Below are 25,881 nucleotides of genomic sequence, written 5' to 3' on the forward strand. Positions count from 1 at the left end.
AGCAAAACTGTGCTGGGGCTTGGCCTTTTTGGGGAGGCCATCAGTGCAGACCAGGGCTGCAGCCCAGGCCTCTCCTCCCTCAGCTCAAAAGCCAGATCAGGAAGGTAATCCTGGACCAGAAATGGTACCTCATCGCAGAGATTGGCCAGCAACAGTTCTGCACAGGCAAGAGAAGAACGCAAGTCACCTCCTGAAAATTGCAAATGTGGGCAGATGAGGCCAGGAGGCTCGAGAGTTGTATATGAATGACTTTATTTAAATATGCTGGGCACCACCAGGCAACATGGTTTGGACAGTGTGCGAGGGAACAGTCAGGCAGATCAAATGAATGCTAGATTGGAGGCGGCACCTTTCAGTGCAGTCACTGCAGGTTACAAAATGGAGCACTGCTGCTTCTGCCAGGCCAGCAGAGGGGCTGGGGGAAGATCACTGGCACTGCCTGGGGTGTGTGCAAACCGCACCAAGAAGGGTTTGCTTCTCATCTGCATGCTGCAACAAACCCGCAAGAACGCAACTGATTTTACAGCAGAATAAGGCTGAGCACTGCCTGCTCTTTTCTGACAGGTTCTTGCTTAAAAATACACACTCTGCTCTGATGAGGGTAGGTGAACAAGCAACCTGGCCTCAGCTGGGAAGAGACCACCCCACCTGCCTGGCTACAGCCTCTCCGAGCACAGCGGTTCCCCCTGGAGCAGCACCCTGCACACTGCTGCTGACATCCTCTCAGCTGGGCCAGTGCCCCAGCTTTGCCAGGCCTCTGCAGCCCCCCAGCTCTCACCCCATCTCTGCGCTTGAGGGTGACCCCGAGGTGATGCACGGCAACAAACAGAAAGGAGGGAACAGGGATGAACTGCCACAGAGAAACTCCAGCTCCACTGCTACTGCCAGGTCCTGCAGAAAATTAACAGGATGAAAGAAAAAAAAGCACCAAATAATGCATAAGGAAGAAAGAGTGACACATGCCAACGCAAGCGGGGCTGTAGGGCTGCCCATGGCTGTGAAAACAGAAGTGAAGCAGCCACCAGGTGAGCAGAAAGGCATCAGCAGTACAGCAGAACGCAGCCATCGCCACAGCCTCCTGCTAACAAAGCTGCTGCTCCCACCAATGTCCTCGTACAGTTTATTGTCCTCTCATTTAGTGTATTCACAGAGAACAGGGAGACGCCCTAAAGAGCAGCTGCTGCACGTTGTCGCAGGACTGGCAATTCCACTAAGCATGTGTGCTGTAAACAGTGTAACATCAAACAACGGACAGCAGGGTAGCAGGTTATCAAAGAAGACCCAAAGAGTAATTCCCAGGTGCTGTGGTCAGTATTTGAGATATCCTCAGACATTGCAATAACTAAAACAATTCTTACATTACAATGCACCTTTCCGATTATTATTTTGCCCCAGAATGGATAAAGTACACAAGAGTTATGCCTGGCTGCAGATACATGCTCCCTTTGGCCTGACACTGCAGGAAGGAGGGAAACAGCCTTGACTCTTACAGAGAACAAACATGAGAACTCAGCACTGTATATGCTGGCAGGTTGAGGGGGAACACACAAGTGCCTTCACCCCCACTCTGGGGCACTTGCTTCCAGAGGAGAAAAGGTATTTAAAAAAAGGTACAAGAGAATAACCGTCTAGTACAATAACAGCTGATTAGATTTGCTTTGTTCTACTCCATGCAATACAAACTAAGTCCTATCACCAACTTCTCCAGCTGCGGTGCAGACCCGCACGTCAGGCTAAGAAGTTACACATGCGTACACACACTCACGCACCAAAAACAGTGGGGGCAAATGGGCTTAGCTGTTGAGAATGTGCTTTCTCTTAATAAAAAATTATATTAAAAACAACTTCAAAAAACCTACTGATGGTGAAGACACTGCTGAAGAAAAAAGTAGCGATGGGGCTTCAGCTACGTGTTTCCAGACAATCCAGGCATTGCAGTCGGCTGACTAAAGCCCATGTGAGCAGTCTGCAGTGGTTGGCTCCCTTCAGGCTTGCTAGGCAGTTCCTATAAGCTGTTCCCTTTGTTTTTGCTTGCTTTTTTTGTTTTAAAGTGACAAATGTGATTGCGATACAGAAATTAAGAGACTGAAATGAAAAAGGAATGGGCCGTTCAGGAGAAATTCAGATTGGTATTTTCTCCTTTCCATTTAAAAAAACAAAACCAAAAATAAAACAAAAACAAAAATAAAATAAGAAAATAAGTAGTTAGTAGTACTAATACAACCCTCCTGCTGCTGTCGTCTGCTCAGTGACATCGGGGCATGCTGGCACACACACACACACAGGCAGCTCTCAGACACTCGGACTCAGAAAAGCGAGTTTAGAACTGAAGTGAGTCTTCGGAGGAGACTGAGGACAGGTCCCAGGGCTAGAAGGCTTGTCGCTGGATGGCACGAGCTCCATCTTCTTCATATTCCTTTTTTGAAACCCACATTTTCTTAAAGGTGTCCAATGAAGCCAGGATAGAACCACTGGGGAGAGACAGGGATGTTACAGGTTAGTGCTGGGAGCACTCTCATACCTCCGCAGAGACGAGCTGTTTCTATTGTGTGACACTTCCCCATGTCAGAAAGGTCCTGAGGGTCCCAGTTACCTGCATCAGAAACATGCTCTGGACAGTCGCTTCCTCTCCTGTTGGCCTCAATCATGCCCAGCCTGGCACCAGCCACCCTTCCCAAATGACCTGCTCCTCCCAACACCAGTGCTCTTCACTATGGATCTGCTCTCACTTTCTAGAATTACAGAGCAGAGTGTAGTTCTCCCAACCTGAAGCAAAAACATACACAAGAGGGAGAACGTACCTAGAGCCTCTGCCCTAAGGAATGTACTACCTATGAGCTTGTTCTACCTTAGACTGTATGTTAAGACTGGTAAAATGAGGAAAATTAACAGGTCCTGCAGGAGCTTTAAGGAAAGAAAAGGTACAGGGGCTGGCAGTGCGGAGGGAGTCAGGCTCAGTAACCGTGCTGAGCATTGCGCAGCTGAGAGATGAAACCCTCCCGACACGCAGCACCAGAAGGGACAAGAGTGCAAGTGCCAACAGGCTGCACCTCCCCAGCACACACCCCACAGCGAGACGTGTCACTGCAGTACGTACCCAATCCACGTGGAATACAATCTCTCCTGAGGAGCTGATATCTGGGAGAAAAAGAGAGAATCGGTCAGTACCTTCCCAAGCTCCAGTCTGCTCCTCCTGGCAAGTTGCCCTCATGTCACTACAGCCGACAGTGCACAAACGCAGGTATGGTCCCTCCCACCAGAAAGACACCCAGCAGCTTCCCCTCAAAACAGCCACTGCGGTCCAGGATCCTGGATCATGTCAGAAGAGACACATTCTTAGTGATGAAAACAAACAGGTTTTCACCACAACAGGAAAGGCTGTTGGGCTGTCTCACAAAAGCCATTTCTGGTTTGAAGCAAATGGCAGCTGCACTCTCAGCGTGGGGTTCTTTAAAGGCCACAGAACACCACATATAGTGAGTGATATAAACACAAAAGACCCTACCCTTATTTTGACGTCCTTCGGAGCTAGTTTCTTCACTTCGCTCAACAGTCTGTCTCCAAAGCCTACACAAGACAGAAAATACGTAGTCTGAGCCTCTCAGCAAACTCCCAGATTCCATCTACTAACAATGCGGACATGCCCTGTGCAGCCCCACTCAAATATCCCACTGCAGATATCAGAGTGAGACCAGTTTGGAGAGGCACAGAACACAGCCAGTGGGATAACAGGATTCTCTCTCCCTCAGGCAGACCTCAAACACCGGCTCAACAGGCTCGATGCCTCAGCAGCAACTTGAGACCAGCACACAAGATTTTTAGCTAGGAACACAGGTGGGCCAGTTCTCTCATCCTTCCCTGAGCATTCCTCCTGTGTCCAGCTCATTTGCACTGGGGAGCAGGGTCTGAATAGGAAGACTAGGACCTATCTGGAGATGTGCACCTGTGGATAACAAGCTGACGGGTTCTGGCAGAGGGTATATTGAAACTGAAGGGGAGAAAGCTTTCTGCACATGTGCAGCTGACACTTCATGCAGTACTGGGACCATTGGACTCTCCCACACACCAAATACCTAAAGGAATCTTAGCAGGTGCAAGAGCCTTTCACATGCCTGGTCTCAACTATCCTGAAGTAGAGCAGCAGAAATGAGTCACACAGGCAGAGTGACAGGAAGAAAAAGCCCTTTGAGCCCAGGAAGTGACGTGCAGGGCAGAGGTGTTTTGCATGCCCAGAAGGGTATGACCAGGACTCAGAAAATTAAATAACCCGAGAGAGCAGAGTTCCTGCAGCCCTCATCCCACAGGACAAGCTGGGTGCCCAGTTTCATATGAGAAGGAAGCAAGAGCTCAGGTGTGTCACAGCCCCCTGAAAGAGGAGAGGCAGGAACCTTTGAAAAGCGTGGAGCCTCCAGACAGCACGATGTTGGAGAACAGCGTTCGCCTCAGGTCCATGTCTGATTTTTGAATGGCAAAAACGAGCACTTCGTGGAGTCCTTCACATTCCTCCCCTATCAGGTCCGGCCGGAACAGGAGCTCTGGGGCCCGAAAACGGGCAGGGCCAATCTGCAAGGGAGAAGTTAGCACAGAGGGGAAAAGAGTGCATTGTGGCTCTTTTCACTCTCTACAGTTTGGACTTGTCTTAGGTGAAACTTCAGAGTAACAAAGGTTCCTTGACATTCATGCTGCATTGCTAGCTTCCAAGTGTACAGTTCGGTCTGCTGCTCCTAGAAAAGGTACTATTTCCATTTTGTAGGTGAAAGAGATGAAGAAACTTGCTCAGCCCCATAGAGCAGGTCACTGGCAGAAAAGGGAGCAGGTCCACCCCTGGGTGCTGGAGGTAAAACCTGTATTTCCCCTCCTTCAACCATTTTGTAGAGGGTTGTCTTTTGAGGAGTCTTCCTAACTCACTCTTCAAAGCAATTGTTTCTGCACCTCTAGGCAGGTCAAAAGCCACATGCAAAACCACTGCTGAATTTACAGTGAATGGATTACAACTCACACTCCACACCTGATCTGCATAAAGATCTGCTAGACCAGAGCCTGCGCTCAAACAGCTCAGAGTCCCCATTGTCAAACTACATCCCTACCCAGGACTTCCAGTAGAAGTTGGGAGGTTTCTAATAATACTCTCTTTCCCTAAAAATTCTAGTTCCCAGTCAACAGTCTGGAATCAGTTCTGGTCTTTTAAAATTATCCCCTCCCACTTAACAGTGCATTAGATTTCCCATCACTGGGCAGAAGGCTACTCTGGAAACCCTGTGCTTCACATGAGGAATCCTCTGAGAGTGGTCCCTACAAACCTCAATAGTGCTTCCATCTGGCAGGTAGTACTGAGCCTTCTCAGTTTCCAGAGTGTCATCCTTCTGGGGGTTTATTGACAGGTAGCAGGCACGCTGGAGAGGAAACAGAGTCAGGGAGAGGGATATGAGAAGGGTAAATCCAAATGCCTCTGAGAAAATACTTTTCTCACTAATAATCAAAATCCATGTATCTCTTTGGGGAAACCAATTTCAACAATATTTTGTGCTAGGGTAAAGAGCTTTTAGGTTCACATTACGTAAAATACCTATTCATGCTACAGCTCCATTGAGGATGCTCACACCCCCTCTAGCTGCTGCTCACCTCTTGCTTCCAGCTCTCTTACTGCTTAGAATTTACCTCCCTCTAGTGCAGATGGTGTAAATAACCTGTGAGCGCTTCCAGCCTACTGCAGGGCAAAGTAAAACACACACCTAGATCACCTTTAGTGACATTAACCTTGTATAAAGGTAGGCTCAGGTAACTTCACAACAGATTAGGAGCATGAACAAAGTGCATTATTGCATTTCAACAGGGTTAAGGATAACTAAAGGCTAACAGCAAAAAAATTCTTAATGTGATCTAAGACTTTTAAACTACAGGAAACAAAATACTGTGACTTTTCAAACTGCTGCAGCACCCCGTATTTTCTATTCCACAATAAGCTTTGCTATTCCAAATGTTATCATTTGGGTATTAAAAAAAAATAAAATCTAAATAGACTCACTGAAACATGTGAAACGTGGGCTGGAAGAGGCCTCTTTAGATCACCTAGTCCAACTGCCTTGCTCAGGAAAGGTCAGTTAGAGCAGGCTGCCCAAAACCATGTCCAGTCATGTCTGGAGCAGCTCCACAGGTGGAGAATCTACAAACCTCTTTGGGCAATCTGTTCCAGTATTTGACCACTCTCACAGTAAACCAAGAAACAGAGAACAATGTTTGCACTGAAGCAGGTATTAAGAGTTCCCCTTTTAAGGTAATTTCTCCTCCAGACTTCTCAACATCTCTGAATTTCTTTCCTAACATTTTCCTCCTTTAAAACAAACAAACAAACAAAAAAACCACCAAAACGTCTTGAGTCCGACAGACTCCAACAGACCACAGGCAGCTTTTGCGACTGACAAACTCCAGGATCTCAGCTTTGTGCTTGCCATGGTGCATTCAGGCAGCATACCCAAACTTCTCCCAAGGCAAGAAAGCTGCAAACACAAGAAGCCGCTCTCAACCCCTCAGATTTGCAAAGCAAGTCACAAATGGCACCAGCATCAACAGAAATCTCACTGCAAGTTCCAGGCCCATATATCCTAGAAATCTGCAACACTTTCCACAGCTAAAATTAATCTTAAAGCAAAGTGTATAGACTAGAGAATGAACATCAAGTTGTTTCCTCCTGCTTGTGATCCCTACCTGCCCTGGATTTTAGAGCCTTGCCCTGAAGTCCAGCACTAGTGAAACATATCATCAGACTCTGAGAAACTGCAGCACAGATAAAGGCAAAACAGACTCTGAACCACCAGCCTGTCTTCACCTCCATGTTAACAGCCCCTCAACAGGGATTAGATGTCACCTTGACTATAAGTCTCCCAGAATATGAGATGGCTGAGGCTGCCAGGGACCTCTGGAGGTCATCTTCTCTACCCGCCTTGTTCAAGCATGGCCACCAAGAGCAGGTTGCCCAGGACCATGTCCAGGTGGTTTTTGAGTATCACTAAGGATGGAGATTCCACAGCTCTCTGGACAACTAGTGCCAGTGCTTGGTCACCCTCACAGTAAAAAAGTTTATGTTCAGACAGACCCTCCTGTGCTTCATTTTGTGCCTCATCGTCTCACTGGACATCACTGAAATGAGCCTGGCTCTGTTTTCCTTGCACTCTCCCTTCAGGTATTTATATATTAATACATTGGTAAGATGCTCCCCAACCTTCTCTGCTTGCAGCTCAACAGTCTCAGCTCTCTCAGCTTTTTCTCCTATGAGAGATTCTGCAGTCCTTTAACCACCTTGGTGGCCCTTAGGCAAAGGAATGAGGTGTGGAACTATTATTAGTAATGGGTAGGCTGACAATTCCCATTAGACTTCACAAGTCACAACCTCGCTTGGGCAGAAATCCCTTCTTGGATAAACACAGAAAAAGACAGTACATCACCTCCTTGATGGTCTTGACAATCTCAAACTCAGAGGTGGTGTGGAAGTCATAGCCTTCCTTCCGGAGATAGAGGCGCAGGAAGCGTGAGACATCCCGGCCGGCAATGTCAATCCGCATGATGGAGTGAGGCATGGCAAAGCCTTCATAGATGGGAACCGCGTGGGTGACGCCATCCCCAGAGTCTAGCACCACTCCTGTAGTCCTCCCAGTAGCGTAGCTAGCAAAGGGGCAAACAAACATGTCAGAGCAAGCAGTCCCAAGTGACAGCAAGTATCCAGCACATCCAAGCTCAGCTCAGGGAGCAGAGATTTCACAGGAAGAGGGGTGAGAAAAACCCAACAACCTAGTTCTCCTCATAGTCCAGCAAATTCCTGTAAACTCCATATTACAGAAATTAAAATTGAATTTCAGTTCTTGTTTGAAAAGGGGATAAGTCAGACATCAGTACAGTCTTCTGTTTTGTTTTGGGTTTTGTTGTTGTTGTTTGTAAAACAAACGCATTTCACAGCAACATTTCACAAACACAAATCAAAGACAAAACACACTTACAGGCTAAGCACAGCTTGCATGGAGATGAATAGTGCTGGCACATTGAAGGTCTCAAAAAACACCTCAGCAGCACGCTCTCTGTTCTTGCGTGGGTTTAGAGGTGCTTCCGTCAGCAGCACAGGATGCTGGCAAAGAAAAGAAGGAGCCGTGCTGCAGTAACCAGGAGGCAGCTAGATGTGTGTTCCTGAAAATTTCTGCTCTGTGTATTTATTCACTTTAGGTACCACTGGTGCAAGAGGACAGGTACTGAGGTGTGTTTAACTGTGAATAACCTCTATCAAAGCAGAGGACAAGCAGGGCTCTGGTCTAGTTATGAAGAAGTGTTAGGAAATCTGCTCTGTGACTGTTCCTGTCCTGTGAAGGATGAACAAGATGCACCAAAGTCAGCCAGATTAACCAAAATACAGACACTAAGAAAGGGTAAAGGCATACGGTCTTAGCACAAGCCGGCAGATATATTCCTACTCCACTTATACAACCTACTGCTCTCAGTCATTTAGTAACTTCTTGGTCAGCTCCTTCCAGACCGAAGGATTGTGGTTTTCTCCTTCCTCTGTTCAAAGTATGTCACTGCCAAGTGGATGTGCCTGATGCGCAGGCCGAACAGGTAAAGTTAGAAGCACTTGGCCTAGAGCAGAACTGTTAGAGAGAGTGTGAATAACAAATGTTGAAAGTTAGATTTTCAGTCAGGCCAGAACTAGGGAGGAACTCTGCCTGGACACTTTTGTGCAGTATTTCCTGAGAGGTGAAAGAGCCCAATTTAACAGCAGACACATTTAGAAAGAAGAGCAAAGGAAAAGTCCCAAATCTTTCCTGGACTTCCAAGGCTCCTGTTGTATGACACACACTGAATGTCACCTGTGTCATTCTGTAATGAGGTATCTCACCTCCTCTGAGAACGTCTGAAGCTGGTCTTTTGAATACACATACTGCCAAATGCGCTCCATGTCGTTCCAGTCCTTCACTATGCCGTGCTCCATCGGGTATCGGATCGAGAGGAGACCTCTGTGCTCCTGAGCAAACAGAAAGGACAATAGAGCATACCTGCCAGACTCAAAACCACATTTCTGAGCACTATGACTATGATTTCATCTGGCAGACTCATTTTTGATTCACTAAAAGACAATTTATCTCTAGCATATAGGGCAAAAACTGAACATTAATCACAAACATCTCTCCAAGAGAAGTATTAATGAGATGAAACAAAGTCTTTTTATACCATGTTTGCAGAGCACATTCTATCCCAACAGTTTTCAAGCCAACATACAGACACCTATCAAATGGTATCTTTGTTCTTCCAGCTCAGTCATGATACAAAACATAACAGGCTGGTATTGGGGAATGTTGTTTGGAGGGCTCACAAGAAATGTGAGGCCCTAAGACTCCATGCTGACAAAAGCAGGACTGTGGAAAGCAAGATTCTTGTTCACACCAGGGAGATAGAAGGCAACCAAAGTAGAGCCCATTTCTAAAGTTCCCAGTCAATAAGATGGGAATGTAACCATACAGACCTAGAATAAGCCTACAAAAAACCAAAAAATAAAATAAAAAGGAGGGATACAGAAGGACTTGGGAAAAAGGTCAGCAGGCTGGCACGAGAATTTCATGAAGCTTCCCACTCCACCTTGGACACACTTAAAAGCGACAATCTATTTTGCTCTTCAGATCTATACACTGGTACAAATGAACCACAGCCCTTTTAAACACAACTGCTACAGCCCCTCCTTACAGCAGCATACAGAGATATATGGAGACGTGCAGCATAGAGGTTTTCTTACCTCTGCCTTTGGACCAATGAAAATGTCCCCTTCTAAAGCACCAGCCATAACACGAATGTGCTTCGGTCTGCCCACACTAGAACAGAGGCAAGAGTATAAATGCTGAGAGCTCAGATACACCCAAAGATTAACTACTTTGTGTTACTCTCTGTCCTAACCAGTGCTTTCAAAGTGCTGGGCAAGTATGGGGGCGCTAGCAGGTGCAGACAGACCCAGGTTTGCTCTCAGCTAATCTCAAAATCAGAGGTGAAGGGAACAGATTGTAGACAGTTCTGATCTGGCAGGACATAAGCCAGTTGAGTCTGGCCACACTTTCCCTGGTGATTCAGGACTTATTTGTTCTAACATTGCCTGGGGGGAACACAGCCAGAGTGAGCAATGGTCTGAGGTGACAGATCCACGTGGTGTTGCCTGACGTCAGGTAGGCTTCTCAGATTAGACATTTATAGTCCCACACCCCACCTCACCATACAGAACACATTGCTCAGAACACAAATATACTCATTAAAAATCCACCTCATCGAAAATAGAAGACATTCACTATTCAGAGTTCCTGATCTAGCAGTCCTTCTTCCAGCAAAACTCTCAGAAAACTTCCAAGGAAGTTTGGCAGGAATCGAGACATCAGACCACACACCAAAGAAATATAGAGGACTTCACACCTCTCGTCCCAACTTTGTCTTTTTCTCGGTCCTTTTCCTCGTGTCTCAAGAGTAAAGGATCCTACATCTTTGGCTGGGTGTTGAGCCTGACAAAATGATAAGTCATTTTTATGGTGTGTGTCCCCCAGAAAATCTCAAAGTATTTAATATCAGAGACCTCCCCTCCCTGATGCTTCTGTGAAGCAGGCAGAAGAATAGCTTATTTATACAGTTGCAAAACTGGACCATTGTTCCCCTCTATGCGTCAAAGAATTGGTACACAGTACTAAGAACTTACCAAGACCAGCAGAATACTTACTAGTTTGGAAAGCAGTATTTTGGTATTTGATCACCTGCAAAACCTGCTTTTATCACACCCGAGCCCTGTAGGAACAACAGATAAATACGTGAGCTTATCATTCATTTAGCCATCTTCACAAGCCTTAAAGGAGTAGCCAAGTACATCAGCACTGCCAGATCCTCTCCTTTTTATAATACTAGAATAAAGCTCCCCAGGGATACAATCTCCAGGCAGAGCTGGGGATGGGAAGGCGCCAGCAGGCCAGCTTGGCCACTGAAGGGGAGTAACTAGCACCTTCCCTGGCACCAACATCACACATGGCACAACACCCTTGAGTGTCCTGGTACTGCTCCACACACACACAAATGCTGCTCTGTACAGGCAAGTAGTTTTCCACCCAATGCTATTGCTAGGGGTGCAGGAGGCTAAATCCCAGCTCTGCAGTTTTCCGTCGATCTTAAATATTCTCTGGGTAGAGAAGAGCACTGCAGAAAGCTGAGCAAGAGCAATCAAACCCTGCCAGCATAAGGAGCCCGTGCTAAAGGGGGAGGATGAAGGCTACAGATTTGGAAAGGATGGAAAGGGGGTGTGGATAAAAATCAGAGAAAGGAGTAGGAAAGGACTGTGTGAAACAGGTTGTAGTGGAGACTAAGGAAAAGAAGATGAGGTGGTGGATAAACTAGCTAATGCTACGGAGACAGGTCACAGAAATGTGGTCAGAAAAAACACTGGAAAATAAACCAGACTGGGGCCTGTAAAGAACAAAGGTGCCAGTCAGACTACAGGGCAAGGGCTGGCAGCAGGAAGAGCAGCTGACAGGATGGGGCTTGTTTAAAAGGGACAATAAAGAAGAGATTAGGTATGGCAGTCAGAAAGGCACAAGTCCAAAAAGCCTCCTGTGACATTCAAAGCAGCACAAGCAGCAAACCCAGAGCGGGTGAAAGCAGCTCCAGGGAGGCCCTGGCAGGGAGTCAGTGCAGGGCACAGCTCCCATCCCCGCTGGTATCATCCGGAGGCATCCTGGGAACCCCATCATCGACTTGGATCTGTGCTGACTCCTTCCGCTCCTCCATTTCCTCTTCCCATGCAAGGGAATGGCTCCTTGAAACAACACGTGGCTTGCAGGAACACCCAAGTTTTGCTAAGGAGTGGATTTTCATAGGATCGCCTTGGATAAGCCGTTTCAGTGATAACACTACACTACCATTGGAGCAAATACTTCTGCAGAAAGAGGAGCAATTCTACTTTATCCTGTACTTGGAGCAAAGCACGTGAGTTTGCACTGAAACCTGTCAAGTTCCTGATCACTCTCAAGGGCTCTGCAGCAAGACTCCTCTTTTTTGAGGCCAAAAAGATGTTTTAGCTGTCCCAGAGCATTTTCAAATGAGTAATGAGACAGCTCCTCCACTGCTTTTCCCTTTGCACCACCTATGCACAAGTCAGCATCGCTGCTTTCACCTGGAGGCTGAGGCCCAATGAGTTGCTCAGGGCTTTGCCAGAGGAGCTCTGGCTGCAGCGGTTTCTGATGCTGACATCCCAGCCGCCGGCACTGTTCCAGTGCCAGAGGTCACCAGCCAGAGCAGGCTCAGCAGAAAGGCATGTGGGGCGGCGCCGGACACTCCAGTTCACAATCTAGTGCCTTATTCCCAATCTATTTCCATCAGCAGTGCCAGCTGAGGTGCCAGGCTCTGCACAGAGCATGTGTGCTCTGCCATCAAGGCTGGGGCACTCCTGCCTTAAACCTGCCGGAGTTGGACCTGCCAGGATGCATCCAGAAGAGATGATTGTCAGGAACACTCTGCAAACCAGACTGAGCTAGTTATAAGACAGATCCCTTGAATCCTCATGTCCTGACAAACAGCAGCAGGCAGGCTGGCTCACAGAGCAGAGACAAGCTGGCGCCCAGGCAGGACTTCTGCCTCTGGGCAAGAGGGACTCCCAGGGTCTGCACTGCCAGGTACCCGTGGGACAAGGTGGCCCCTGAAGCCTAAAAAAGCCTTTCCTTTAGACTGACTCTCTTCTGGCTATTCACTTCAAAGCGAAACGAGGAATAAAACAAACCCACTATTTTGTTTTTCTTTATCCTAGCTTATAAACAACTCTATGCCTGGGAAATAATACCATCCTTTGTAAAGCGCCATAGCAAACAAGTTAAATCAAACGCAGTAACGTGACCACATAAGAATATTGTGCTTACTGAACACTGTATTCAAGATAGTGACTGATCTTGTTGCCAGCATGGTCTGCTGCTGGAAAGTGGTTTTAGGAGAACAATGATGCTCCTATTTTAACACAAAGACCAAAACTTCCTTATGCTGGGTCCAAAATTACCCAGCATGTCCCGGTGAGATTCCCAGCAAGTTATGCATTTTAATATTTACATACTGAAGTTCAAAGTTAACTGAATGTGTCGGTGATTCTGAACTTCTGGCTAGAGCCAAAGGCAAATGGCTGGTTTGGATATGCCGGTAGGATGGGACTTCAGCACAGTTGTGCTTCCAGGCACCTGGGGATGAACGGAGCACAACTGTTCACCATCTCCACACTACAAACACCCAACAGCACTTTCTGATCTATTCAGTTTTTCTTTAAAACACTTTACTTCTTTGAAGATATATGTGGACCAGGTAAATCTATATCCTATAGATCAGTTTGAGATTCCTATACAATGAGAGGAAAAGGTTTAAATTTTGAAATAACCCTGACTAATTCAGAAGGTTTAAAGACCTGGTTTTTAATCTTTGTTTCAAATAAACAAAAAAACCCCATGCATCCTCCCTTCTGCTACAAGCTCTGGTTTGTTAAAACTTAAAAAGAATTTCAAAATTAACATCCTTTCACTTGTAACTATCCTGGCTGGGCATTCATTTTTGTTTTGTTTTGTTTTGTTTTTTTATATGAGCAAAAGAATAGAAGAAGAATAAAAAAAGACATGTCAAATGTAGAAGTCAAGGAAGATAATCTCATGGAAAATTCTCGTATCTTGAAGTAACTGAACATGCCATTTCCACTATCTCTGTGGCTAGTCAGCTATTGATTAATTCACCTTGATGCATTTAGGACTCAAATTTAAATGAAAATCACAAAGAGAGCCAATCTGCCATGCAGCACTTTCTATAGAGAGTACACATTTCATGTTGTGAAACTATTTTATTAGATACACATTTTATAAGATCAGGAGCAAACCAAAGACACAACGGCTGTTACTGGCAGCTTAGCTGTTTAAAACGCCACCACTTATCCTCTTTTACATAAACACAGACAATTCCACGGAGGTCAAGCAAACTGCACTTGCTTAGGCCATGGCTGAACCATGCTGTCTGTTTACATGTGTGTTACATCATCAGAGCTCCCAGACCATCTATTTCAGAGAAAACTTGCTGGAGTGCAAGACAGGAACACAATTCTTTTAAAAATTACTTATTGGACAATGAGGAGTACTAAGGCTGTGCTGAGGTACAGCTCCAGCCCTCACTGCATATTACAAAGCTATCCCTGCTGAAAACACAAAGCTGAGGGTACTGTTTGGTAAGAGAAAAAACCTTGTTGAGTTTTTAGCTACATACCTTAATGCCCTTTTGGAACACATGGAGATACTAGAGCAAGGCTGGGACTGGGAGGGTCTGGCTTGATCGCCAGCTCAGTATCTCGTTTCCCCCTCCCATACACACACACACACACACACACACGAGACAGGGTAACATTCAGGCTTGAAAAGCTGCTTGCAGCTCTTGAAGGAGCAGCAGCGATGAGGCAGCAGGAACGGCAGCACCTGCTCCGTGCAGCTCCACTTCCCATCCTGCCTGAACTCAGAGCAGCACCAAAAATGCAGCGTCACCACAAGGCTCCTCGGCTGGCAGCGCTAAAGGCAGATGTCACAACAACTGCTTCATTCTATTTCTTGTACAAGGATGGGAACTCATTTATCAGAGAGGGAAGGAGAAGAATTAGCTTTTATAAGACCGGCTGATAAAATGAGAAGAGAAACAGATTCAGTTGCTGCCATGTGAGCCCTTCTTCAGGTCTGAAGCAGAGGCAGCAATCATTATGTCAAATAACAAAAGGACAGGCTGAAATTAGATATAGGCTGCAATTACATGACTACAGCACAACAAACTCATCCTCACAGTATCAGAGTGCCTGGAAATAACTTTAATGGTTAGGTAATCGCCCAATACCACAGCAGAGTCAGTGCAATCCCAGTCTTTTCTAAGAACAATCAACCTAACTTATTCTGTAATGTTTCTAATAATGACAATAACATGTTTTTCTCTATGTAGTCAATTCTACTGCTAAATCTCCTTTTCCATAAGGTATTTCCCTTCATTGTCTAACCTACATGTCTCTGCTGTGATTCCAGAGAAGGAAACAAAACCAAAACTGTATCAGAGAGCTCAAGTTGTAGAGAGGAAATTGGGATCAATAATAAAGAAGGGGTCAGAAGAATAGCTGGCTTGATCTGAGGAGACCTACATCATTCAGCTTATAGGAAAAAAAGCAATAGGTTGGGAAGTACTAGGCTAGCAAGCTCACATGTCACACAGCAAACAGATTCAGCAGAAATTAAGATTATGGAGAAAGGAGTACAGCACTGACCCTCTGAAACAACAAAATCTTAATCACTGGCAATAGAGGTCAGAAGGGAGGAGCATGAATTTGTGACTCACGACACTAAAGGAGGCTCCCTCCGAGATATGCCCTCCCACTGCTTCCTGAATAGACCTTTCTCTTGGGAGGCCAACATGGATGGGGCTAATCAGAACTGGACCCAGAAGTATCTCACCGAGGCACACAATCACTCCCATTGATCTCCAACTCAGCTATTACCCATACAGGTTGAAGGGCTGCTTTGAACTAACAAGAAGCATTATCAGCCAGGAGCCACCATCTGCGACACCACACCCCACTGTCAAATTAAATCTGATGCAACCCCTGTTGAGCAGTTCCTCCAGGAGCTCTGCTTCCCGTGGGCTTCAGCACGGGAATGTGAGTCCTGAGTGCCAGCTCCCACTCGCTGTGACTGCCAGGCTGGATGCGCTGGGGCGGTGCTGGAGGAGCGGCTGCAGGCCCTCAGCTCCACCATCACCCGACAGGGCAGAGCGGGCACCCCCAGGGCATGCCGGGAGTCCAGCCAAGGACTGCCCCAGAGCATGCTGGGAACCTGGCCAAGGCCGGGCCCACCAGCCCCCATTGTCCCTCAGGCACAAAGAGGGACAAGGCGGGGCCGCAGAACCGGGGTGCAGCCCCCCTGACGGACAGCTCTAGCTGCCAATGAGCACTGCTGCTCCCCGCAAGGGCGTGGCGGGAGGAGCACGGCCTCGCCAGGTAACGGCGAGCAGCCCCCACTGATTGACAGCCGCCCCAACCAATGGGGACGCCCCGCCCCTCCCAGCCAGCTGGCACCTCGGCGGCGCCGGGGGCTGCTCCCCACCAGCGAGGGGCTGCGGCCCTCCAGCGGGTGAGAGGCAAGCGCCGCAGCCAATCGCGGTGCGCCGAACCGCGGCGGCCCCGCCCCAGCGGCCTGCGAGGATGCAGCGTACGGCGCTGTACGAGGGCCCGAGGCGGCGGCCGGGCCGGCGGGGGAGGGGGGGCGCGGCGGCGGGCAGGGCGCGGCCGTCACCGATGACAAAGGGATTGCGGCCCGCCGGCCCTTCCCGCCCTCCCAGCTCCCAGGACGCGCGGCCGCCCGCACTCACGTTGTCTATCACGACGGGCTGGTTCGCTATCACGTCGTAGGACTCCATGGCGAGGACCCGCCGCAGCCACCCGTCAGGGAGCAACAGCCCAGCCTCTGCGGCGCATGCGCGGAGCAGCGGCGCGGAGCCGGCTGGGTGCTGTATTCCTCCGGCCGAAGTGCCTGCTGGGAAGTGTAGTCTGCGCCCAGCGGCACCGGCGTGGAGGCGCGCCGGAAGCGGGGCATGCTGGGAGATGTAGTGCGGATAGCAAAATTAACCCTTAACGTGAAAACTGCCTTTTCGGGGAGAAACCCGAGCGGGGCGGCGGGTGCCGTGTTCCGGGGCTAACTGTGCCCTTCACTAAAAAGCACTGGATTTCAACTGGCTGATTTCTGGTTTAATTTTTTTTTTTTTCCCCTCCTAATTTTTCTCAAAGGAAGAGAAAAAAATAATCACATCACCTTCTGCAGAAGGAATCCATCACTAATTAAAGTGTTTCACCACCCCATCATTTCACGGAATCATCTCTGTGAACTGGTCATAACGTGTCTGTTCTGAGTATTACCTGGTTTCTCTGCATTTTTTGAGGTGCAGCAACCAGAAAAGTAGCATCGGTACAAAGAATGCACATAATGGGCATTCTAAGTATTAAATCATGTGTTGCCTCTTATTTACCATTTGTACTAAAAGCACTGTGAATAACTGATATCTGACAACAATACTAAAATTATATGTTTACTTCAAACTTGGAGCAAGAGTGGATCGCCAGATGAGTTAAAATGAACTTCACAGCCAGTGAGTGCACACAAATGCTGATTGACAACTCGCTTGTCTTGTTCTGCATCTTTCATGTGGACACTGAGACTCTTCTTCTGTAAGTTTCTGCCTTTAGTCCAAGCAGATATTCTCATCTCAGATATTTATCTTCAGTGATTTTCATCATTCACCTAGTGTAAAGGAGGGTTTTTTTGTATGACAGGGTGGAAGGGTTGGAATTATTTCAATACCAGTATTGTATCACCTCAGTAAATGCCAGGAGACACACATCATGTGTGTTTTAAGTCAACATAGCATTCTATACATGAGTCTGTTAAATTTACCTTCTTAGTTGACCGTAATTGACTTCTTGGGTGGATGTCACAAAAAGTAGTGTCACAGGGACAAGTGAAACGTTAAGCTCACCTCCTTTCCCAGTGGATAGTCATTTGTCTGCTTGCCAGCTTCTTGAGTGATGGGATCTCCTAAAAGGTATGTTGTGAATGTTGATTTTAGAATAAACTCTCAGCTACATAAATCAGAAATGCAACAATGGGGAGCACTCATCCTATCCTCTCAGCACTCTTACAGCTCATTTTTTCCTCTATGCTGATTAAAAAGCAGGACGCTGCTCTAGCAAGGGTATGTAGGACTATGGAACATGCACCAGCTCACACGTATGTACAAGGCTTTGCAGGGCACAGGTGTAGTTGCAACTCAGGTATGAGCTAGATCTTCAATGTGTTGCTTTGCATTGGTTCACAGCTGCCACTGGGGTACCTACAGATACAGAAGGGTGCATGGGCAGAACAGAGGCACTGTGAGGACTGTAAAAGATACTGAGACAGCAGTAACAGAAGCTGTAAGAGCAATAGTAAAATAAAGACAGCTGTTAGCTGACCAAGTCTTGGAGCACAGCCGTGGTCCCACAGAACCACAGGGCTATGAACGGCACGGGGTGAGCGCTCAGTCTCACAGCAGACCCTGCTGCACGGACAGATCAAGCCCAAGAGAACCAGCTCCTGAACCACTGCAACTTACAGACGCGCTTCTTCAAATGAGATTAACACAGGCTGGAGACGGCTGCGGGCGGGGAGCTGCCGCAGGAGGGCCCTTCCCGGCTGTAGCCCCCTGCGTGAGCCGGGGCCGGGTAAGGTCCCCCAGGCCTCTGCTCCAGAACCCCCGCCAGCCGGGCCCGGCGCTGCACAGGCCTCTCCCCGCTCCTTGCTGCGGGGCTCCCCCGAGGCTGCCCCACGGCCACCTCTTCCCTCGGGCCCACTCAGGCGCCGGCAACATCCTGCTCCCTCCTGGGCTCTCCCTCATGCCCACGGCCCCCGACTCCCGGGCCTCCCGCGCCTCACGGGCCCGCTCCCCGCTGTGCCCGGCTGCCGCCGCTAGAGGGCGCGCTGGCGGCGTGCCGTGGGGCGGGGGGAAGAGGCGGGGCCGTCCTCCGCGCCGCGCGTCACCATTGGCAGAGCCGCCGTGTCACTCACCATCGCCCGGGCAGCGGGTCCCGCCCCCTCCTCCCGCAGCGCCGCGCGCAGCGCCGCTTGGGCCGGGCCGGGCTGGGAGCGGGGCCGAGCGGAGCCGAGCGGGCCGCACCGCACCGCACCGCGCCGGGACCAGCCGCCTCCGCCGCGCCGTCCCTGCCGCCGGGACATGGAAGGCGCGCGGCCTGGCGGGGGTCCTCCCGCCGGCGGACCGGGGTCAGGCTCGGGGTCGGGGTCCGGGTCCGGCTCCTTCCCGTCGCTCTTCCCGCCGGGGCTGCACGGGATCTACGGCGAGTGCCGCCGCCTCTACCCCGACCAGCCCAACCCGCTGCAGGTCACGGCCATCCTCAAGTACTGGTGAGGCGGCCGGGGCTGCGGCCTGGAGGGGGCCGGGGGCTGGTGTAGGGCTGAGGGGGAACAGTAGGGCCGGGCCTTGTGTGGGGCTGGGGGTGCCGCGCGGGGTAGAGGGGGTAGGCAGTGGGGCAGGGGAGGGGTGCAGCAAGGAGAGAAGGACTGGGTTTGTGTGCGGAGTTTGGGGTGAGATGCAGGAGTTTGGGAGTGTGCAGTGAGCTTAGGGAAGGAGGCGTTGGGGTGCAATTGTGTGCCTGAGGGGTGTGTTTTGGGGAGGTTTCTTGGGGAGGATGCACTGGGAACAGGAAGAAGGGTCTGGGAAGGGGTGCATTGAGGCAGGAGGATGTATTTGGGTTTCTGGGGTGGTTTGGAGCTCCCCTGAGGAAGGGGTAGCTGGTGAGGGCCTTGGCTGGGGTAGGTCATAGGAAAAGGGAATGTGTGCCACCCAGCAAAGGGCTGCCACGGAGCCGGTGGGGCTGGGGTTTCCCCTCCTGCACCCTGGACGGGAAGCGGGAGCTCTGGAGCTGAGGGTGCAGGCTTGGCCAGTGCTGACCGGAGCCAACCTGCGCTCCGGGCTCCCAGCCGGACGCGTGCTGCGCGTGTACCCACCCGTGAAACCCACGGGGCAGAGCCAGCTCCTCTTGCCCTTGTGTAGCCATGTGTTATCACAGACTGCAAATCTGCCGCTGCTGTCTCTGCTGACACAGTGTCTGACACCAGTAACAGCAGTTGTTTATGTGGGAGAGTAACATGAAGAAAGTACTTGGCTGTTTAGCTGTGGAGATAAGTGTCTAGTGTCTAGCCCTGTGCAAAGAGGCTTCCTTTTGCTTTTTACTGTTTCTCTGCTGCTCAACCCCCTCATCTGGGCCTACAGAACACTATCAGGTAACCCCCAAGTGTTTGCTGGACCTGACATTGACCAGTCCCTGCTCCAGCACTTGGGAAGAGTTTAGTAAACACTTAACTTCTGTATTTACACTTCATTTTAACCAGAATGTCTCTACTGATTGAGTCCCGAGCAACAGCAGAATAACATCCTCCCTGTGTTCTGCTCTGACAGCCAAGCTGTTGCTGTTGTCTTCCAAAGAACTGGCGTTTTTCATGCGGTTCTAGCAAGAATTATGTCTGTCAGCCCTTATTGCTTAGTGTTTTTTGTACTTAAACTGATACAGTGGGCCGAGATAAGAATCTGAGACCTCAAAATACAAACAATTTCTTAATCATCTGTGTGGGTTAGTAATGTGGTACTTTGATGGTGGTCTGATTGGCCTGTTCCTACACTTATTTCTAATCTTATATATTCAAGCTTGATGAGTTTCCAGTCACCTTGATTTGGAGTCAGCACTTCTTTTCCAACAGCAGCTTAAACCAATCCTGACTAGAGTGACCCAAGATGTGTGTAGGATGGAGGGTCTGTAATGAAGAATGACAGAGACCCTTGTTTGGAAAGAAGCCTGCCTGCTTGTTTGCTTAATTGTTTTAATATGGCTTCACTGTGATTGGAACTCAAATACTAGAAAAACTGCTATTGACAGTGATGGCCAGTTGCATGCAAGTAGTAATGTGATGCTCTGTTTATTCCGGCATTTTCCACTTAGCAGTTCTGTCTGGCGGCAAGAGTTGAGAGTTTTGCCTATAGAAATCAGAAGTGAGCTTTTTCCTACTGTCCTGTGCAGGAAATTCTTGTGCAAGGTTGAGCTACCAGTACCTACTCTCCCTTTGATAATGAAGTTGGCTAAATTTGGAGGTTGGTTTTGTTGAAGGTTGGTAGAATGACTCCTACCACTGCTTGGTCTCTGTTAGTCTGTCCTCCTTTGCCTAGGCTGCCAGCGATTACTTGGTTTAGATTAGAAGAGGAAATTGCTGAACAAAGTTCCCTGCCTTAGGAGAAATATTGTAACATTAATCAGCTTTTAATTATACATATCAGTTTCTCTATGGTTAACAGCAATTTTTTTTTTGTTCAGGGAGCTGAGGTTATATTCTACGGCTTGCATGGCAGAGGAGATCCTTACTTTGTAATATTGGTGAATCTGCAGAACTGTCTACCTATTAAATGCAGGGGATTAGCTGTATGGATTGATTCATGGAACTAGTCTTTTTTTTACCCTCTATTTGCGTATCTTGGGAAAGAGTTTGTGACTGCAGTTGAAACTTCTTGGAAAAGTTCCTGGCTGTATTTATAAAGGTCACGTGCTGAGAAAGGAGTTTCTATCTGTATCCGCTTTTATTTTTAAAATGTGATGAAATATCTTCATACGTAAAATTGCTGGTGAAAAAGTAAATTTGTATTTTCCTTGCTTTGTGATAGGTTTTGAGATAGGCAGAATTTGGACAGGACTGTTGTTTTTTCCTCAACTGTCTTGAACTTAGGCCACGTACTTGAAAACCAGTGTGCTGGTCGGTGGCCTGTTTGGGGCTCATGGACCATTTCTCGGGGGGATGTCAAAAGGTAGCTGTGAAAAGCAGTCCTGTTGTCAGCTATGAACAGTCCACTAAGGACTTCTCAGGGTGAGTGGATTGAGAATTTTACTTTTTTTTTTTCTCATTGGGGAGCTGTTTCCTCTGTGCCCACTTTGGGTTTCTTCTTCTACACAAACTTCAGAGCACTCTTAATGTCAGTCAAAGAAAGGCTCTTGGTGCAGATGCAAATCCTGGGTTTCCCCTGAGGCTGCCCTTCTTGCTCCTGAATGAGCTTCATGAATAGAGAATGTAACAAATTTGTACTGTACTTCTAGCTTTGAAGTTGGGCTTTCCTAATAAAATCCTCCAACGCTTCCAGCTCTTTGTGTGAACGTGTGTACTGATATGTAGATTGTGATACAAGGTCGAACCCTGCAACAGCGGCTGTGGGCGGCAGCATGTACCGCAGCAGGCATCAGCAGCCTCAGCTAGTCAGCGTGGCAGCGAAACCTGCCACCGAAACTGGATAAACATCTGTGCTGACGAGCCTTTGCTGAGCATTATTGCCATGGGTATGTTATTAGCTGTGCTGCAGGTAGCTGGTTTAAAGCTAGTGCTGGCTATTCCTGCAGTTGCAGCAGTTTTAGGATAGGTATATGGCTTGGATGGTTTTGTTTTTTAAAATGTAGTTAGTCACTGCTGCAGGCTTTTTGTCTGAATCGCTTCCAAGCCTACCAAATTTCTCAGGGAGTAAAGACAATCTGGGTTATTGTGCAGTGGGTAGCTGACTCTGGGCAAGACTGAGCTCAGCTCCCCAAGCTGGCTGTTGCTGCGTCCCTCAGCTGCTCCTTGCGTCCTCGGGGAGGCTTGGCCTTTGGAGAGAAGCGTGGGATCGTGGCAGGAGTGAGGGAGAGGTGTCTGGCTCACCTGGTGTGGGACTTGCTCTCTGTCTGCATCAGACCTGATAAATGTGCTTGAGTAGCCCTGGGGAAGAGCGAACTCACGGAGCAGTCCCTGCCCTGAAAAAGGGCAGCATAAGGGTTTGTCTTGTGTGTTGTCAGTGTCAAAGTGCCTGTGCCAGCAGTGTTCTAGTGCAAATCATTTGACGTCCAAGGTGCTATTAAACCCAGTTTGGAAGCAGGTTTTGTGTGTGTGGGGGAGATGCTTGTTGCTTAGCAGATGGAGGCATTTTGCCTGCATTGCAAATCCTACACACCTGCTCTCACCACTTGCTAATCTCTCACTCTGGTTTGCTAGTCAGTGTATTGACTTCCCTAGATCTGGAGTCTTCCTGGTCAGGTGGTAATTGTGTGTGGCTCTTGCTGTTCACTGCGGCTCCTTGGGGGTGAATGACTGTCCTTGCTGGAATTGCTTCCACCTGATCTTCTGTCATGGATCCAGGAGTTACTGCTGAGGGGACCCTGAGTGCTGGCTGAGGTGTCACTGCCACACTCTGGATGTGGCCGCCTGAATGGGTAACTACAGCAAAGACCTCAGACAGCTGCCAGCGTGACCTGGTGCTGGTGAGGGGGAGTGGAAAGGCAGGTGGAAATGTGGTGCATCAGGGAGACTTGTGTCTTCTGAGTGTTTCAATCTGTTGCCAGACTTGAAGAATGGGTTTTCTCAGGCTGCCCCACTGGGGATCAAACTCTGATTCATCTCTGGTTCTAACATGCATTCATGATGCTTGCTCACCAGTTTACTTTTTACTCCATAAAGATGACGCCTGTCATATGAGAAGGTTGTGTAATTCTGACTTGGCCCTTGGGCTGCTCACCCCTCTGTCCCGCCCTGATATGCTGGGACTGCATCCTTGACTGACCCTCTGGGAAGCTGGAGCTGGCCTGGAGCCACTATGGTGGCCTTATGTGACTTAAGAGGAGGGAAGCTGTCCTAGAGAAAGTCACTCATTTTAGATAACCCTGCTCTGCTTTTTCTTTTTTTGTTTTTTACCTGCAGCAGTAGGAGAGAGGGCAGCACAGTGCACTTGTGGAGACAGCCCACAGGCCTTTAATACAAGGTGACATACTACTTTGTACAGATTTGATAAGGTTGGGCAGAAGATTTCAAATAGTTTATCACTATCACTAGAGATCTGTGTAGAGTGTGTAGGTGCCTTCTGGAAAAAAGAGGAAACTTGCTCTTGTGGCCCTTTCTGGCACCACCTTTCCTGCGGGTGAAAAACTTGGGGAGTCCCCATGTGCATTAACTCTGCTCAGTGCTCATCTTGGAAAGCATCTTCTTACAGGTGCCTTGAAAGTCAGCTCAGCTGGGTGCTGGCCTCTCGCCAGACCCATGAGCCACCAGTGAACCACCTCACTCATGCTTAAGAACTGAAATGCTTGTCAGTGCTTCCTCTGTGCTGCTAGATGGGACTTTTAAGAGGGTACTGGCATTAGGTGGGATAACTGCAATTAAGCTTTGCTTTTTGATCACCCCAGGGCCTCTTTGGTAAGGCAAGATATGGATCTCCACCTGCGGAGCACAAACACTTCCAGGAGGCATGGAACAGTGGGGCCGGAGGGTGCTACGGAAGGCTGAGGAGCAGGCTAGGTGCTGAGAAAGTATTTATTGTCCAGCCTGCCATTGTTTGATATAAGACAGTGGTACTTTAATCAGGGAACAAATCTAAGGTGTTCAAACACTTGTGCTGCAGTTGTGGCCTGTGTAATGATGATACGCAAACCCCCAGGACTAGCAAGGGAGACACGGGCATGCCCTGCAGCCACCCTGCAGATGAGAGTCAGGATCTGAGCAGACAATGCAGACGAGGGGATTTGGTGTGTAGTAAGTGGATTGAATGGAGGACATCATCTTAGCCTGGATTTTCTTGTTTGGAGCAGCTGAGAATATTTTACCTGAAGAAGAAGCAAATCAGAGGCAGGAAAGAGTTAAACAGCTGCTCATGATATTCTGTAAATGCTTGTGGTAGGTGGTTTGTCTTGTCTCTTCTTGCTTGCTTCTACCTGTGTGTTTTATGATTGACAGGGCAAACTGAGCAAAACAGCCTAACACGTTCCTTCTTTTGACGGGGAGCTGACCTGTCTCTGTGTGGGCAGAAGCGAGGCGAGCGCAGGACGAGCGTGCTGTGCTCTGCTGTCCCACCAGCCCGGCTTCATTCTGCCCTTCCAGGCTTTGGTCATGGCTGCTTAATGTGGTCTGGCTCTGCTTCATTGGCTTTTAAGCAACTCATTCTAAGGTCAAAGCAGAGTTTGCACTGATGCTTTTTACTCATTCTTGATTAATACAGCTAGTGTATTTTACAAGTTCTGGTACTAATTTTTCTGAATCAACGTTTTTCTCCTCGACTGTAATAACTGTCGTGCCTATGTGCAGAAGTAGGGATTGTTCTCCTCAAAACGTAGCCATTTCAAATTCTGCTTTGAGGAATAGCATCAGTGTTGGTTTTGTTTTTTTTTTTAATTGAGGTATATACCTCTGGACTGAATTAAGAGTTTACAGTGCAGATACAGCTATTGCTCTTCTACTACTACAGTCTTCCAATTTTGTGTTTTGTCGAAGCTTTAATATGATTTTCAAGAGGTTTTTATGCTTTAGTATCAAAAACATTGTAGCCTGTTGCACACATGCATTTTGCCTTCCTGTGCTTGAGAACCTTTCTGGACTTAACACAGCCTTAACACAGCCTTTCTCATCAATTATTTTTTTTAGAGGTAACTTGGACATGCTAATTTAATTTTTGTCACTGGGTGTGTTTTAAACAGGTCTTTGTACAGCCCCTCGTAGCACCTGTGGAGACTTCCCATTTGTCTTGAATAAACTAACTTACCTAAGAATCTTTCTGTTTTGAATGCAGGTTGGGAGGACCTGATCCCCTGGACTATGTTAGCATGTACAGAAACCTGGGAAACCCAGCGCTGAATGTTCCTGAGCACTGGCATTACATCAGCTTTGGGTTAAGTGACTTGTATGGAGACAACAGAGTACACGAGTAAGTGTCATTTACGTTCTGTTGCTGTGTGTTGTGTTTTGTGTCACATTTTGGGGGAGCGTAAGTAAAACCTTGTCCTGCTGTTATTATTTGAACAGCTGTTTTTCTGCTGAGAATACCCTAGCCCTGGTCTCACAAGGAGTGACGTATGTCTGTACTTGGATATAGAATAATTACTGTGTGCCCCTCTGCAGGCTATATATTTCTTTGTCAGTGTTGAGTGCTTTTATTTTTTATTTTTCTTTTAACTGGTTAGGATTTTTTTTTTTAAACTGAATGTCTTGTGTTTTTCACTCCTGGTAGTCTGTCATGGTCATTTGCTTAAATCCTGACCCCTCCCTGTGCATATTAAATGCCTTCCTCTGGAAAAATGCTGTAAGGGCATTTTTCCTGTTGCTGGCACAGCAGTGTTACTGTCAGTGGACTGCCACCCCAGTGGCTGCTGTATGAAGTGCCAATTTGTGTAACAGAAGCATAAAATTCTAATTGTTTTACTGTTTTTTTTTTTTTCCTCCAGTAATTAAATTATTATCCTAGCTTGTT

General features: G+C 48.1%; 2 protein-coding genes across 4 annotated transcripts in view; one reads left to right on the forward strand and one right to left on the reverse strand.

Annotated features, from left to right (window-relative positions):
• Nucleotides 1–1,627: 1,627 nt before the first annotated feature.
• Nucleotides 1,628–16,495, reverse strand: ACTR1A (actin related protein 1A). Of its 2 annotated transcripts, XM_080348084.1 has the most exons (12): nt 16,408–16,458; nt 10,730–10,794; nt 10,432–10,517; nt 9,770–9,845; nt 8,879–9,004; nt 7,992–8,116; nt 7,443–7,659; nt 5,301–5,393; nt 4,389–4,563; nt 3,506–3,567; nt 3,098–3,138; nt 1,628–2,471 (listed from the first exon to the last, which is right to left on the reverse strand). In XM_080348084.1, the coding sequence occupies exons 4-12, from the start codon at nt 9,815–9,817 to the stop codon at nt 2,369–2,371; spliced, it is 990 nt and encodes a 329-aa protein (XP_080204210.1). In that variant the 5' UTR covers nt 9,818–9,845; nt 10,432–10,517; nt 10,730–10,794; nt 16,408–16,458; the 3' UTR covers nt 1,628–2,368. The 2 variants fall into 2 exon arrangements, with proteins under 2 accessions (XP_080204210.1, XP_080204209.1); XM_080348083.1 differs by lacking the exon at nt 10,432–10,517 and having other exon boundaries at nt 16,408–16,495.
• A 2,211-nt stretch (nt 16,496–18,706) lies between these two features.
• SUFU (SUFU negative regulator of hedgehog signaling) overlaps nt 18,707–25,881 on the forward strand; it is a 90,354-nt gene continuing 83,179 nt past the window's right edge. For both annotated transcript variants that reach the window (XM_080347550.1, XM_080347551.1), the window contains exons 1-2: nt 18,707–18,989; nt 25,204–25,338. In XM_080347550.1, the coding sequence (XP_080203676.1) occupies nt 18,802–18,989; nt 25,204–25,338 (323 nt within the window). In that variant the 5' untranslated portion in view covers nt 18,707–18,801. The remainder of the gene's footprint in view (nt 18,990–25,203; nt 25,339–25,881) is intronic.

This window comes from Nesoenas mayeri, assembly GCF_963082525.1.
Source record: "Nesoenas mayeri genome assembly, chromosome: 7".
NCBI lineage: Eukaryota > Metazoa > Chordata > Aves > Columbiformes > Columbidae > Nesoenas > Nesoenas mayeri.